The sequence below is a fragment of the Pelodiscus sinensis genome, chromosome 7 (assembly GCF_049634645.1).
Source record: "Pelodiscus sinensis isolate JC-2024 chromosome 7, ASM4963464v1, whole genome shotgun sequence".
In the NCBI taxonomy this organism is placed as follows: Eukaryota; Metazoa; Chordata; order Testudines; family Trionychidae; genus Pelodiscus; species Pelodiscus sinensis.
Genome location: NC_134717.1, coordinates 28,243,343 through 28,259,434, shown reverse-complemented (window position 1 = coordinate 28,259,434; position 16,092 = coordinate 28,243,343). Strand labels below are relative to the sequence as shown.

The 16,092-nt window shown below is 43.2% G+C and overlaps 1 protein-coding gene across 5 annotated transcripts in view; it reads left to right on the top strand.

The window, feature by feature from the left end:
* The window catches only part of CACNB4 (calcium voltage-gated channel auxiliary subunit beta 4), a 218,361-nt gene that overhangs the window by 81,269 nt on the left and 121,000 nt on the right, over positions 1–16,092 (top strand). The window contains exon 1 of one of the 5 annotated variants that reach the window (XM_075933404.1): positions 502–746. The exons of the other annotated variants lie outside the window; for them this stretch is intronic. Within the exon in view, the coding sequence (XP_075789519.1) occupies positions 702–746 (45 nt within the window). The 5' untranslated portion in view covers positions 502–701. Of the gene's footprint in view, positions 1–501; positions 747–16,092 lie in introns of those variants that run through there. 5 annotated transcript variants of the gene reach the window in all.

Genomic DNA, 16,092 nt, shown 5'->3' with positions numbered 1-16,092 from the left:
TGAAATATCTTCAGATGCTTTTTCTTTTCTTATCCCTATTGTATCTTTGTATGAAATGACTTCCCCTTTTAAAATTTAAATTACAGTTTTTGTTTAAATCAAAATGCAGATCCTTCCCCTTGAAATACTGTATGCTTTTCTTACACTTTGAATTCAAAATCACAATCTTCCAAACATCTATAGTGCATATTTACAATACAGAGTTTAACAAGTGGGAAGAGGGTTTCAGTGGTGAAAACTCTCCATATATAAATACCCCCTTTTTAACTGGAATCAGATTGTATTGTATATGTGTAAAAGAGAGGAAATAATCAAGGGAGAGTGCTTTGCAAAGGTGTGAGCATAGGGCTCCTTATCCACTATCAGAGAATGCTCTTCCAGCTGACTGAAGCAGAGCAAGGAAGCACAGCCAATCACAGAGCTCTTTTCTAGCTCTGTCATCAACCCTTGGTTAGGGAACCGTTTGCTTTTATGCTCTGTATTTGGATGGCAGATAAAATGCCAGGTCTGGGCTGCCTCTAGGGATAACCTTCCCCTCTATGATGTGAATGAATAGCATCTTGGCTGAGGAATCCACAGAAAATTGACAAGGCAGGCTCCGCTCCCCTGCATAGGCCTTTTTTTACATTTTTACCCTAGCTGTGGCTTTGTAGCAATTTCAGTTTTGCATTGAGAGGTGTGTTTTGGATTATCAGACCTCCATGTATGACAATTTGTACCTGCATGGATTTGAAGACTCCGAAGCGGTAAGTATTTTCATCTATATTATTTTCTTGAACAGCCTAATAAAATATGCAGAGGAGAGAGAGAAAGAGGGAAGGAGAGAGAAAGAAAGAGAGAGAGAGATATTTAGGCTTTGTTTTTGGGTTTAGCTGATTTCTTGGTGTTGCACCAAAGACAGTTTGGAGTCACCTGAAATAATCCTCCATTACATAATTTCTTGTCAAGCAATAAAATTTAGGGGCTTTCAAGAGAGGCTTGAAAGCATTTTGTGTACCATAATTTACTAATTACAAGCTATATGTCTGCTTTCTCAGGGAGTGTACGAATGCTTCACAGAAGATGGCTTTACATATGCAGAAGCAGTTACAGCTAATGTGTACGTTGTATTCATCAGCATAACAGGAAAAGATGTTCATTATATAATACTTAATGTTTGTTTGATCCAGCAGGAACAGAGTTTCTTAGTTGCCATCTGTGTTATGTGCTCTCAACCCAAGTGATCAGTGTAGCTGCATTGATTTTCTTAACAAAGAGACAGTGTAAGTGTTTACTGTAATATAATCTTGCAGTATCACAATGACAGAATGTAGTATTAAAATACAGTCCAAAGAGGCTGAGGTGTTTTCATTTTTGTTTAATTAGAAATTTTTTCCCCTCCCTCTCACTCATCATAACAATCCTGCTAGTAAAATCTATTAAAATATTAACAGAATGGTTCACTGGGAATCCTAAAAACCATGTCAGTTTTGGCATAGCGTGGAATTTAGGCTGGGAAATATTAATCATTAGTGCCTGAAAATCTTAGGTGGTTGTGGCTAATGCAGGCACCTTCTTTCTTTGGTGGCTAAACAAAAGCCTTGAGAGGCAAAATTACCAAGGGGAAAGAATATTGCTTAGACTACCATGGCGATGCACATGCTGATCTGTATTAAACATGAATGTGTTACATAAGGCTCATGGCCAAGTCTCAAAATACACAGATTATAACATAAAATATTTTGTACGTCAGTGCAGATATATGTGCCCACTGATGTATCCACAGGAGAATGATAAGATCCCATATCGTTTCAGAGAAAGCTTTTTTCTTGTCTGGCACTGTGGTCTTATCAGGCTCCAACTACAAAGTGTAATCTGTCTACATGTTGCCTCACATGCTAGCAACTTATCTTAGTCAATTTATTTCAGAGGGAGAGGAATCTGAAATATTCAGAGTTGAACTTAAAGAATGCAATGTGCCATATTAGGACAGAAAAAGAAGAGAAAGTCTAAAGTATTTGAATCCCTAGAAAGTGTTGTTTCTGTGAGTCAGTTTCAAAATTACTTTATTTCTACAACTGTTCTCTTACACCCTCCTGCCTCCCCTCTCCCCCACCACACCACACCACACCCCTCTTTCTTTCTCTCCATGTATTTCCATGTCAGTTGTTAGCAGTTTTCTTCTGGACATACTCATAACAATAGGGTAGAGCCATCTAGGTATCTCTGTAGACTAGGAATTATTAGCATAATAATACTTGTGTAATTGAGAACTGTTTCAATTCTTGATGCACTGGTTTGGAGGAAAAACATTTAAATGTACTTTACTCCAGCCCTTTGGCAGACTGTAGTTTCCCTGTAAGATGAAAAAATTGGAAGTGCAATTGACTATGTGGTTGAGATGGCTAAGTTGTTGAGTGGTTGGCACAATAGAGCTGTATTACTTTTGACTAAGAACCAGATCTTTAAAGGTATTTAGATACTTGAAGATGATAGGTGCCTAATGGGATTTTTTTCTGGAGTGCCTGATTCCCATTAATTTCAATCAGGCTGTGAGTGGTTTGCCCACATCATTTATGATTTGAGTAGATCAGATTTAAGATTGAGGAAAGTGAAAAAGCAATTGTGCCCTAGGTTTCCAAATATTTCATTGTAAGAGATTCTTGGTAACAGGGATACTCTTGAAGTTTTATCTTGTAATATTTGATGTTTTTGACCAACTGAGCTTTGGGGATGATATAAATATACAAGAAGCTCAACTTTCATTTTTTTTTTAAGTAAGCCCTCTCATTTTTAGGAAGCAAAGATGGAAAAGAAGGCATAAACATGAAGGGACAAATAAAAAGAACCAATTAACACATTTTTTGCAACTCTAATGACTTAAGCTAGTCTTATGATTATTTTGGATCCTGACTCATGATTTCTGAGTTCTTGGGGTGGCAGTACTGTGGTGATCATATACAGAAGAAAAGTCTTTCATACAGCATGAAATGATGCAAATGCAGCTTTAAATCTGATAGGCAAGAGTAGGCCTATGTAAGTGAAATAATATACTAAAAAATAAACTAGCGCAGCTGTATCAGGGCCTCTGTTATTTTTAGAACAAAGACATTAATGCATGCAATTCTGAGTGTGAACGAATTAAACAAACACAGGATCCTTTTTTTAGGAGTCAAAAGGCAAACCCCAAATGTTTTGCAGTTACTAAAGATAAAGGATATATAGTGTACTCCCTCTCTTGTTTTCTGCAGCAGACAGATCTGTGGCCAAGTACCATCTGCTACTGACAAAACTCCCAGCACCCAGTAAATAAATATATATCAAAATGAGTCAGGCTAGAACAGTAACACCTTGTTAAAGATGACACTTGTCCTTATAAAACAGACCCATATAGCATTCTTCACTAATGACCGAGCACAGCAAACTAATCTGTGAGATGGATGAGTTCTATAGAATGCTACAGATCTTCTCTAGATCTTTAGTGAGGGACTTGGGATGACAAAATGGTATTGTGAATAATCTCACGATAGTCTTTATTTTGCATTCTGTGAACCAGACTCCTCTTGAATGTTCTGGCAGAAGTCCTGGAGCAGCGCCTAAATAGTAGAAAGCCATGGCACCCTAGGGGACTAACTCCTTTCTCCCAGGAGGGATAGTGCTGCTTGGAAAGTTATGGCTCTTGTTCAAGAAAGAGCATGGCTAGTACAGTCAATGAACGTGCTGACTCAGCATTTTCCCTAAATCGAACTCCTATAGCGATACCATTGAAGTTAAAGCTCCTCTCCCCACTGAAAAAGCTAGCACATGCCAATCTGAAACGCTACCTGCCCTCTGAGCAGATGGGTTTCCCTTGATGAGTCAAGGAGCTGTGCTACCACAAATAGGGATATGTCAGTGAATCTGTCTCTCTAAGTTTTATGTTAAAGGTGTTGTGTACATTTCATATGAATGAATTGTTTAATAAGTTTTGCTTTCCTGTAACATGTATGCCCTCAAAGACCTCTTCTTCATTGCTCTCTAGGCAATACTTGTCATCTGCCACTGTACCACACACATATCACTGCCTCGCGTCAAATGTGGGGTAACTCAAGCATCAGTAGAGCCTTGAAACTTTTCAGAAGCATTTTTTTACTCTATCCCAAAAGGTCTGGAGAGCAGATGTTTTCAGTGGCTGAACTACTTTATAAGTTCATGCCTGATCCAAAGGTTACTTGAGCAAATTTATTCTGTTATCTTTATTTTTAAGCTGAACAGATCGATAATTCTGGTACATTACAGTGTTTTCAACTTCTGTTGCTACATAGAGTGGGGATTTGGAAGCTCTAGAAACACACACAGAATGAGGACAGTGCCACATATACAGAAGTACAAGTTACACTAATATATGTACAAGTTACACTGTGTATGCAACCTGAGAGAGCCCAGGCATTGGCCAATGCCATATTTCTGCTCTCATACCCAGACATTTCTAATCTGGGGGATCTCTCAAAGGTGGTCATAGAGAGAGAGGGGGGTAGTTCCTGCTGGAATTGTCCCAGTGAGGTCTTCCCATGATAGCGTAGTCACAGAACCTCTTTATCCTTTTGTTATGACCATGCCTACACATGATACATAGACACAGAGTTAAACCCTCTTTTCCTTGTCTGTTCTTCCATCTCCATATATTTTGGAGTGCCCTGCTTTTCATAGGTTGTTCTTAGTTACCCTTATTCTCATAAGCATCTGTCAGGAGGCATGCCCGTGACTGCCTCCCCCCCACCGTGCCTCAGTGCCCCTAATCGACTGTCTCCAGTCGGTCCCACGCGGGGCCGCCTACAGTCTGTCTCAGGTGCTCATCACTATCTCCATCTCTTCTACGCCAGCCTGGCCTTCCTAGTCCCTGCTTATAGTGCCGCCGCGGTCCCCTCGGTACGGGGAAAGGGGTGCCATGAGAGGGAGAAGGGGGGGGCCAGGACCCGCCCTCGCTCACGGGCCCCAGCCTAGGGTCCTAAGGACTTGGATCCATGAAGGATCCAGTCTGGTCAGTGGGGCGAGTCGCCTAAACGCACTGACCCGCCAACCACACCGGGTTCTGCCCTGGGCTACTTCCCTTCCTTTCCCCCCGAGAAAGCCCCTCCGCCACGGCGCCCACCTTCCTCTTCGTGTACAGGATTGCTGGTGGAAGTGCCACGGTTCCTAGCAAGGGCAGACTGTTTCCTCTCTGGCTTCGGGCTTCTGCTCCTGCCCCGGCCTTCCTGCCGGGTTCGGTCCTCCTCCGGGTCTGGGCCAGCGTGCCCTTCTTAAATGGCCACCGCCGCCACCCTCTCCAGCCTATCATGGGCAGGGGCCAGCCCGCGGGGTTGCCCCGGCCCCACTCAACACCGGTGTCGCCTCGTACCATCCCGGGACAGTGCGCACCCCGCCTCCTTCCTCGGGGGCGGGGCCGTTATTCGCTCTCTCTGCTCGCTCCGGGGCCTCCTTGACGTCGTCCCTGCTGACGTCAGCCCGGAGCGACGACTGAGCGGCGTGGGAGCAGGCGGTGCACTGGTGAGCCTCTCTGCTGCGGCGGCTGGCCAGGGCTTCCCCAGCCGCGGATAAGGGACGGGGCGAGGACACCCCGTCACAGCATCGTACTAACATTTCCATTAACTGTTTCTGGGGAACCTGCAATCAGCACAGAACTTTCTGTGATGTTACAATCAGGTGTCTTGAAGCTTGGATGGGTACATTACAACATATGACGTCACCTATTGGGACTTTTTCTAGCAATCTTGTGATTTAACTGGCATAGGAAAAACTTAAAAAACAACGAATGGTCTAGCAGCTCCTTAAAGACTAACAAAATTTAGGTGCTACTAGACGACTCGTTTAAATTTTTCCAGTTACAGACTAACTCGGCTACCCCTCTGAAGCTTTTGAACTAGCATAGGGTTTTTCTTAGGTAATACCCTTCTGTCAAGCTTTCTTAAGCCTAGTGTGGGTAACCTAAAATTTTACAGGACTCAACCGGTAGGCCTGGTATTACAGCTGTGTTTTACTTGTATTCCTAATACACACTCGTTGCTCCTAAATACTTTTCAATCTTACAGTCCCACCCTACTCATAACTATTCATCACCTCTTGATTATATATGACATAACATAGGAGTTCACCATGACAGGAACATTACAATAGTAAAATGAATGAATTGTCTACAGTTCACTGATGCATAATATGCACTTTAAATGGAGTCAGCAAGTAATTATTTAACATTTTGGGGGAATCACGGTTGGGAGTAAAACTTGTGATAGTGTGATGCTGTGTAAATGTTCATTGGTCTGAAACAGATGTACATTGAATGCTGAACTACTTCAGGATAGCCTAGAAGCATTAGAATTACTCAGTACTCTGGCCCAGCTGTGAATAGAACAGAGTGGCTTTGCGTGTTCATTGTAATGTTGAATTTGCACCTATCTCAGTGTGCTAAATCTTTTTTAATTGCATTGAGGGCAGATTAGGATTTCCTCGTTCTATAAAAGGGTTATATTGTGATTCTGTAGAATTTATGGAATAGAAGAAATGTCCATTGAGACATTGTAGAGTTGCCAGCTTTTGTGACAGGATGGGCTGGGTGTCGTTTGCAGCAGTGGTGTCCAGTCTGCTTGGTCAGGAAAGTTGGTAACCCTAGACATAAGTGCCACCAAAATTAATGTATTATCATAACAGAGAGAGGTCAGTTTTTTCTTTATAGGTACTCCCCTCACAAAGGTGCAAGATTGATGGTGTTGGTAGAGCACATATGGAATAATTGATTAGGCAGCACATAGACTGGAAAATATGCTGTAAGAGGAGGTGTAATATTTGTTGAAGCTAAGCAATAAATTAATTGTGTGTGAATGTGCTTATCTATATAGATATAAATATGGATATTAGGTAAACTTCAATACTTACTTTATCTAAATGTATAATTGTTAAAAACCATCTATATATCTATATCTATATCTATATCTATATCATGTGTGTATGTATGTAACACATCTTACCAGCTGTGATGATTAATGATAGGTGGGTGATATGCTAGCATGAGACTTTTTTTGCAGGAGGAAATTGTGTGTTTGAAAATAAAGAAAAATACCTACAAGAGTCTTTCTGTTTTCACAGACATAAGTAGGTTCTTGTAATGCAAGGGATGTGGGGGCTTATGCCCTTTCATGGGCTGGAAAGAAAGGTGCATGTTACCAATCATAGTCCCTCACCCTGGATTTCTCTCTGCAAGCAGTCCATACACACTTTTAACATAAATTCAGTTTTCTTGGTTTACAGTGTCTTACGCAATGCATGCCCTATCACCATGAGCTTTTCCCAAGCATTGGCATACTCCCTAACCACCGAGAGAGGAAAAAGAGGTCTTGCCTCTCTGAGATGCTTTTTTAGCTCTTTCTTGTAACCCCTTTTCTCCCTTCTTTTTTTTTTTTAATATAGTCTTTAGCTGACAAGCTGAAGCCCCTTGTTAACTGGTTAATAACCCAGTCCAAATCAACTCTCTCCCAATTTCTGTCTTGTGGGGATGCTTACAAAGTGCAGGGAGTGGCGAACCAGGGCCAGGTGACTCCTACTCTGTTACTTTGCACCACCAAGGAGGGAGATTCAAAGATCTTGGAAGATAGACAAAAACTGACCTTAAGAGGTGAAAGGTTTCTCATTCTGTACATAGGCAATGTTGTCCAGTCTTTTGATTCTGTATTAGTTAAAGATAAATCAGCTAATACTCTTCTTAGTTTGACAGAGTGCTGCCCCATTACCAGACCCAGAAGTATTAGCTGTGATGAGAACCTGCTGTGCATGAGAGGCATTTACACTTGAGAATCGTGTTTTGTCCTTGTAGTATTATTAGCACAATTAACAAAAACACAAATGCTCCATCCTAGCAAAGTAGATAATACATCAAAGTGTCCTGTGTTTGAGCATCTATATGCTTTTGCAGTCTCTTAATGAAAAACAAAAAAAAATTGATTATATTTATTTATTTTTTATCAGTTGAAGTCTTGATAGGACAAGGAAGGCAAAGAAGAAAATGCCATAGGAAAAGTAAACCTCATATTTTGAGGAATAAGGGATCTTGCGCAAAAGTGTGTGTTTCCAACAAATGGCCCCATCTACACGAGGCTTTTTTAACGGCAAAACCTCTTCCGCGAAAAGGATCATTAGAGGATATGCAAATAGTGCTTTGTAGGAATCCAACAGTCTGGCATTCCTGATACTGGAAAGTTCAGGGTATAAAAACTCATAAGTCAGAAGGTTTAAGACAATAAAAGGGTATTGATTAAGAAAATCACTGTTATTTACTTTTAGTATTGCATTTAACTAGATGCAATGGGAAAACATAAAAAACAGCGAATAGTCCTACAGCACCTTAGAGACTAACAAAAAAAATGTAGATGGTATCCTGAGCTTTTGAGGGTATAGCCCATTTCTTCAGATGAATGGAGCAAAAAAGGAGAAAGAGAGGATGGGGCGGGAAGGAGAAAGGAAAAAAATTGTCAGAGTGTCTGCGCTAAGTGATGCTAGTAAAGTGGGCTATAAATGCCTGATACTTAACTTGTAATGTCTTTAGGGTGTTGAATGTAGTGGCCCATCCAAGTAATGTCTTTGTTCAGACCTTGATTCAAGGTGTCAAACTTGTAAATGAAACCAAATTCTGCAACTTCTCTCTCCAGCTGTTTTTTTTTAAATGGCTTTGTAATAATATAGTCACTTTTAGATCCATTAGTGAGTGTCCAGGATGCAATGGGCTTATTTTGTAGTTAGGAAAGTTCAATGTATCAGCTGTGTCATCCCTGAATTGCTTATAACTCCTTAGAGGATAAATGTAACTTTTTTTCTTCTTTTAGTTTAAAATTCAGGGTTTTTACCCCTTACCTGAACCTCAAAGATTAACCAGGTTTAGCTAGTTTACATGTCCTTGCTCATCAAATAGATGTTCTTATGAATTTGTATAATAGTCACACCTAGAAGACTCTGCCAGATGGGGGCTTCATTGTGGCAGGTACTGTACAGAGAGCAGTAGATGCTGCCTGCCCTGCAGAACTTAGTGTGAATAGAGAAGATGGACAAAGGATGGAAGAACAGAATTATTTTTATTAACTGCACTTGGGAGAGGGGATTTTCACCCTCTCTAGAGATCTACATTTGTGCAAAGTGGGTGTAAAATGTTACCAGATCAGAATGGCTGCATTTCACACCCTCTGTTGCACTTACTCAGCGCAGGTGTAAATACCTATGCAGGGTAGTGGAGACTCCGAGGCCCAGATACTAAGGGCCTGACCCAGAGCTACTGATCATCTCTTAGGGTATGTCTACACTACCCTCCTAGTTCGAACTAGGAGGGTAATGTAGGCATACCGCACTTGCAAATGAAGCCCGTGATTTGAATTTCCCGGGCTTCATTTGCATAAGCGGGGAGCCGCCATTTTTAAAACCCCGCTGGTTCGAACCCCGTGCAGCGCGGCTACATGGGGCTCGAACTAGGTAGTTCGGACTAGGCTTCCTATTCCGAACTACCGGTACACCTCGTACCGGTACATGAGGTGTACCGGTAGTTCGGAATAGGAAGCCTAGTCCGAACTACCTAGTTCGAGCCCCGTGTAGCCGCGCTGCACGGGGTTCGAACCAGCGGGGTTTTAAAAATGGCGGCTCCCCGCTTATGCAAATGAAGCCTGGGAAATTCAAATCCCGGGCTTCATTTGCAAGTGCGGTATGCCTACATTACCCCGCTAGTTCGAACTAGCGGGGTAGTGTAGACATACCCTTATTGATTTCTCAGAGCTTAGGATAAGGCCCTAAGAGAGATATTGAAGATGCCACAGGAAGTCTGTGGAAAACCTGGGAGTGAAACTCAGAATCCCAGAGTCCCAGTCCAGTGAATGTTAGTCTGATTTAAGGATGGCAGATATTATTAACTTGCTTCAGGGGGTATCCGAGTTAGTCAGTACAGGATAAACTTAAAAAACAGCAAAGTCTGGTATCAGAGGGGTAGCCATGTGACGAAGTGGGTCTTTGCCCACGAAAGCTTATACTCTTACGCTTCAGTTAGTCTATAAGGTGCCACAGGACTCCTCGTCGCTTTTGCAGATTCAGACTAACACGGCTACCCCTCTGATACCAGACTTTGTTGTTTTTTAAGTTTATCCTGTACAGACTAACAAAACATGTAGATAGTATCATGAGCTTTCGTGGGCACAGCCCACTTCTTCAGATGATCAGAGTGCTGGATGTCCTCCCCTCCCATTTCTTTCCTTATCTCACCCCCCACCCCCTTCTCCCCTATTTGTTTTAGTTCTAGACATCCAACACTCTGGTCATCTGAAGAAGTGGGTTGTGCCCACAAAAGCTCATGATACCATCCACATGTCTTTAAAGTGTTACCAGACTGTTTTTTAAGTTTATTATTAATTTGGATAGTTCAGGTTATTGGCTCACCAACTGAACTAATCCAAAGATATGTCCCAGAATCAGGCTGCACAAAATATACCAGGAATCTTCAGGGGTCTGACAGGATGTTCACATTGAGACAAAATAATTTTAAACTTTATTAAAATATATGGAATTGAAATCAAATAGCAATTTGAGTAGTAAAGTAAATCAGGGTTAAAAATGCAGTATTATTAATCTAAGATACGGTATTATTTATATAAGTGGTGGTTATTATATTCATGCCCAGTCTTGATAACCTGGTGATAAGAGATAAAGGATGAGCCTTGCCTCTGGTACAGCAGTTAAAGTACGTGTTTCTCAGTTCTCAGCCAAGAGGTGCAAAGGCTAATGTTAAAAGCTTGTTGAAACTAATTTAGTTTACCTGACTGACCTAAATCTAGATTAAATTAAGAGACCATTAGAAAAATAAAATGTAAAGACTAAGTTTAGAGACAATTCTCAACTTCTAACTCCTTCTGCCCTTCTTCTTTTTCTCTCTCTCCTCTTTTTCTTTTTTTTTCCTCTCCTTTTCTTCACCTAATCAAAGCTCTGGGAAACCTGTTTTATATGTATTAGAGCCTGGGACCTCCTTCTGTGCCCAAATTTAACTTCCTCACCCACAAACTATTGGGATACACTTATCTATTGACTGGACACACGTAACATTTTTGTATGTATTGGTGGCATGTACATACATATTATAATTCCATATCATTCTCACCTACATTATTTCTATGTTCTTTTTGTTGTTCTTATGGTGTACTTGTTAAATTTTAGTGTTCTTGGAAGCTCCTTGTCGAGGGGCAAACCCCCTTGATGTTCGCCAAAGTTTGGGTCACTGCCCCCTTTCCTCAGGGCAAACATGGCCCATAAGCTCAGTTCATAGCAAATGTCCCTCTATCAGAGTATATACAGTAAAACTCCAGTGGTCCGGAATCCAATGGTCCAGCACCATCAGGAACCCGGAAGTGCTCCGGGCAGCCGGACAATTGGAGCTGCTCTGCCCCCGGCTTCCCCGATTCAGCCACTGCTGAAACTGACCAGCGGCTGACTCAGGGAAGCCGGGGCAGAGCAGCTAGGATGCTGCTGGGTTGGTCCCATAGCGTCGCCCATCGGCGCTGCGGAACCAACCCGGCAACATCCCAGCTGCTCTTCCCCAGACTTCCCCAAGTCAGCCACTGCTGAAACTGACCAGCGGCTGATGTGCTGTGCAGCTGGGGTGCTCTGCCCCTGGCTTCCCGGAGTCAGCCGCTGGTCAGTTTCAGCAGCAGCTGACTTGGGGAAGTCTGGGGCAGAGCAGCTGAGGTGCTGCCGGGTTGGTCCCGCAGTGCTGAGGGGCGCATTCCCCCCCACTCTACCCCAGACCTCTCATAGCCCCCCCCCTTCCTATAGTCCGGCATATATGATAATCTGGCACCCCCTAGGTCCTAAAGGTGCCGGACTATCAGAAGTATACTGTATGGCCTATGGGCCTAGTCCAAAGCACAGTTCCTTCTATCAGGGAATATTCGGCCCTGAAGGCTAGTCCACAGGTAAGCCTCCCAGATTGCCTGGAAGCAGGGTTGTTGTGGGGTGGGGGAGGTAGGGGCACCCGGGTCCCAGCCCAGGGCCCAGTTCACAGTGGCGGGTTCCACTGCCTGCTCAGCAGGGTTTCCTACCAAAACACACCGAGCTCCTGGAGGACAATCCTCTGCCCTGGGCTACTTCCTACTGTTCTCCTCAGCTCTCGGGCCGTCACTTGGTGGGTCAGACCCTCCCAGGCGGCCTCCCTGGCCGGGGCTGTTACGGTGGCTCGGGCTGCTGTGGAGCTCGGGCCTGAGCTCCTTCTTCTCTGGCAGTCAGCTCTGAGTGGCTCCCAAGGCTTTTATACACTGCCTCTCTTGAGAGGATGCCCAGCAGGGCTGTGGGGTTGGGACCTTTTCAGCCAGCTGGGCCAGGGCAACTCTCTGTCCATCAGTGCGGGGTAGTTACATCCTGTCACACATCCTCCCTCTTAACTGGATGGCTGGCCCCTGCTCTGGCTTGGCCGCCTTCTCCTCTACCAGAGAAAAGAAATCCACATTTATATGGGTCTTACCTGGCCAGTGGGCCATGCTAAAATCATTCAGCTGCAAAGATAGGTACCACTGCATGATCCTGGGGTTGGTCTCTTTCATGCTATTCAATCATCTTAGAGGGGTGTGCTTGGTCACTAACTGAAAGGGGTTCCCCACTAGGTAGTGACAAGGAGTCCTGTAGCACCTTATAGTCTAACAGATGTATAGGAGCATAAACTTTTGTGGGCAAAAACCCACTTCATCAGATCTTTGCTCACAAAAGCTTATGCTCCTATACATCTGTTAGTCTATAAGGTGCTACAGGACTCCTTGTCGCTTTTGCAGATCCAGACTAACACGGCTACCCTTCTGATACTTGACCCCAGTATGTAGTACCTTAATGCATTGACTGCCCATTTCACCGCTAGTGCTTCCTTTTCAATGGTCAAGTACTTCTGTTCACACGGGAATAGCTTCCTACTCAATTAGAGTACGGGGTGTTCTCTGTTGACCTCTTGGGACAGTATGGTCCCTAACCCCCTTTTGGAGATGTCGGTCTGCAAAATAAAGTGCCTCAAGAAATCTGGGTGGAACAAAACCGGGGCCTTAGTTAAACGGTCTTTCAGATTTTGGAAGGCGCTCTCACAGACCTGGGACCACCACACTTTCTTTGGCACTGAGCTCTTCGTTAGATCAGATAATGGCACCACCAATGTTGCAAAGTCTGGCACAAAGTGGCGGTAATACCCTGCTAGCCCTAAAAATTGGCATACTTGCCTCTTGGTAGTGGGGGTTTTTGTATTCTTTCAAGGCTCACACTTTGTCTACCAGCGGGTGTAGAGTTCCTTGTGCGACCGTGTACCCCAGGTAGGTCACCTCATGGTGCCCCAAATGACACTTCCTCAGGTTTGCTGTGAGCCCCGCATCTCCCAAAGTCTTTAGCACGGCCTCCAGGTGCTGGAGGTATTCTGGCCACGTCTGACTATAGACCACTATGTCATCTATATAGGCAGCATATGACTGATGGGGTTGTAGCAGCCGATCCATCAACCTCTGAAACGTGGTGTAATTCAAAGGCCATGGTGACAAACTAATATAGGCCAAACGGGGTGGGAAAGGCTGTCTTCTCTCTGGAGGCTGGCATCAGGGGGATCTGCCAATAGCCCTTGGTCAAATCTAAAGTAGAGCTGTACCTTGCGTTGCCCAGCCTCTCTAATAACTCGTCGACCCTCAGCATTGGATAGGCGTCAAATCGTGATAGAGCATTTACTTTGCAGAAAAACACGCTAGGGCATTTACATTTACTGGCTGGGGCTGTTGCTGTGGTTGCTGAAGCTGCAGCTGAGGCTGGGGCTGCTGGAGTGCAGTCCTGAGCTTCTTCCTCTCTGGCAGTCAGCCCTAACTGAGTGTTTCCTGAGGCTTTTATACACTACTTCTCTTGTGGGGATGGGGGTGGGGCCTTTTTGGTCAGCTGGGCTAGAGCAACTCCCTGTCCCTCAGTGCAGGATAGATAGATATTCCTTAGTGTGGGGTAGATACCCTGTCCCTCAGTGCGGGGTCTCTTGCATTTTACTTATGGTCTTATAACCAATACTAAAATATAGGCAGTCCCCGGGTTACGTACAAGATAGGGACTGTAGGTTTGTTCTTAAGTTGAATTTGTATGTAAGTCGGAACTAGTACATATTGTAGGGGAAACTCTAGCCAAACATTTCTCCAGAGCTCAGTTTTATTCTCCCACACCTCACTTCCCTCAGTCCTTTATTCTTAAGCTGAGGTGTCTGCTGAGAAAAGCCGCTCCGCGTTTCCCTGGTCTGCTGGGGGGAAGCAGCTAATGCGGGGTTGCCTCACCCCATTTGTAAGTAGGGATCCGATGTACATCGGATCCATGTAACCCGGGGACTGCCTGTATACATTTTTGCTACAACAGTAGCATCGAGAAGGCCCAGCTTCAGTTGTGCTAGAAACTGTACAAACATGTAACAAAGAAATAGTCCCTTTCCCAATGAATTTACAATCTGTGCTGCATGTAGGATGCGACAATAGGTGGATACTACAAACAGATGCAGAAAGAGAGTAAATCACAAGGGGCTGTCATTTTATATGCCCAGTGTCAGGCATGCAATGGGAATGAATAAAAATTACAAAATCATGAAATGCTGAAGAAATATTAAAAGAACTAAACATGAATAGCTTCAGAGGGGTAGCTGAGTTAGTCTGTAATTGGAAAAATTTAAAAAACAATGAAGAGTCTAGCAGCACCTTAAAGATTAACAAAAGATGTAGATAGTATCATGAGTTTTTGTGGTTGCAACCTACTTCTTGTATCCATGAAAGCTTATGATACCATCTGCATGTTTTGTTAGTCTTTAAGGTGCTGCTAGACTATTTGTTGTTTAAGTTTAAACATGAATAGTTTAGGTAAGAGTCAATGGACAGGTTGGGGATTGGTGTAAGTGTGTTTGTATGTTATATTTATTTCTTCATCTCTAATGGTGGGAATAAGTGTTGTGATAAGTGAGCTCCTTATTTTTAGCAAACTATCTTCCATCCATGCATGTTGAGTCTGTAGTAAGGAGGGGATGAATTTAAAGGGAGGGCACAACTGTGAAGGAATCACTGAGAATGTTAGGTCCTGGGTGTAGCATTAAATAAAATCAAGCCAAAATCAGGTTCACCTTCAACACTTTTGGATAAAAATACTTTATGAAATCAGGACCTGGTCTGTGTTTGTTCAGTTGTCAGAAGCCAGATAATATAGTGTGCTATGCAAGAGACATCCATTCTCTTTCACTTCCAGTTTAAATTTACCAGATCATAATGCAGCTATTTGCAGACTATTAAGCAGCCAACTAGAGGATCTCATGACTAAGTTGAATATTTTGTACTACTTCTGAAAAATAACTTTCCTCAAATAAGTCTAGTTTTTGTCCAAGATTTGCGTAAAATGCTGTTAAACCACCAGGTTTGTGTGGCAATTGCTTTAAGGGATCCAAACTGCTAATCTGTAGAATGAAGCTCATAAATCTAACCCAGGTCTATGTAGCACTTTAAAAACTAACAAGATGGTTTATTAGATGATGAGCTTTCGTGGGCCAGACCCACTTCCTCAGATCAAATAATGGAAGAAAATAGTCACAACCATATATACCAAAGGATACCATTTAAAAAAAAAATTTCTTCCATTATTTGATCTGAGGAAGTGGGTCTGGCCCACGAAAGCTCATCATCTAATAAACCATCTTGTTAGTCTTTAAAGTGCTACATAGACCTGTATTTTGTTTCAGCTACACCAGACTAACACTGCTACATTTCTACCACTATCATAAATCTAACCATGTACTATATTCTGTCCTTTCAGAGTTCATTCCTTTTATGACCTGTGGTTTTGGACTTAGAATGGGATAAGTCCTATTCTTTCAGTTATGGAAAGGGGTCCTGGCAGATGCTAGGGATGTCAGGGTGTAGTCAACTACACAATTAACTGATGACCCTGATCTTATCAGTTAATCCTATCGACTAAATGCACTCCCCCACCCCCTGCTTGCTGCCTCTGTATCAGAGGAGCCACCTCCCTCCTTCTGCATCCCACAGAAGGATCCCTCTATGAGGCAGCAAGGTGGGAACATGAGCTGGTTCTGGGGGG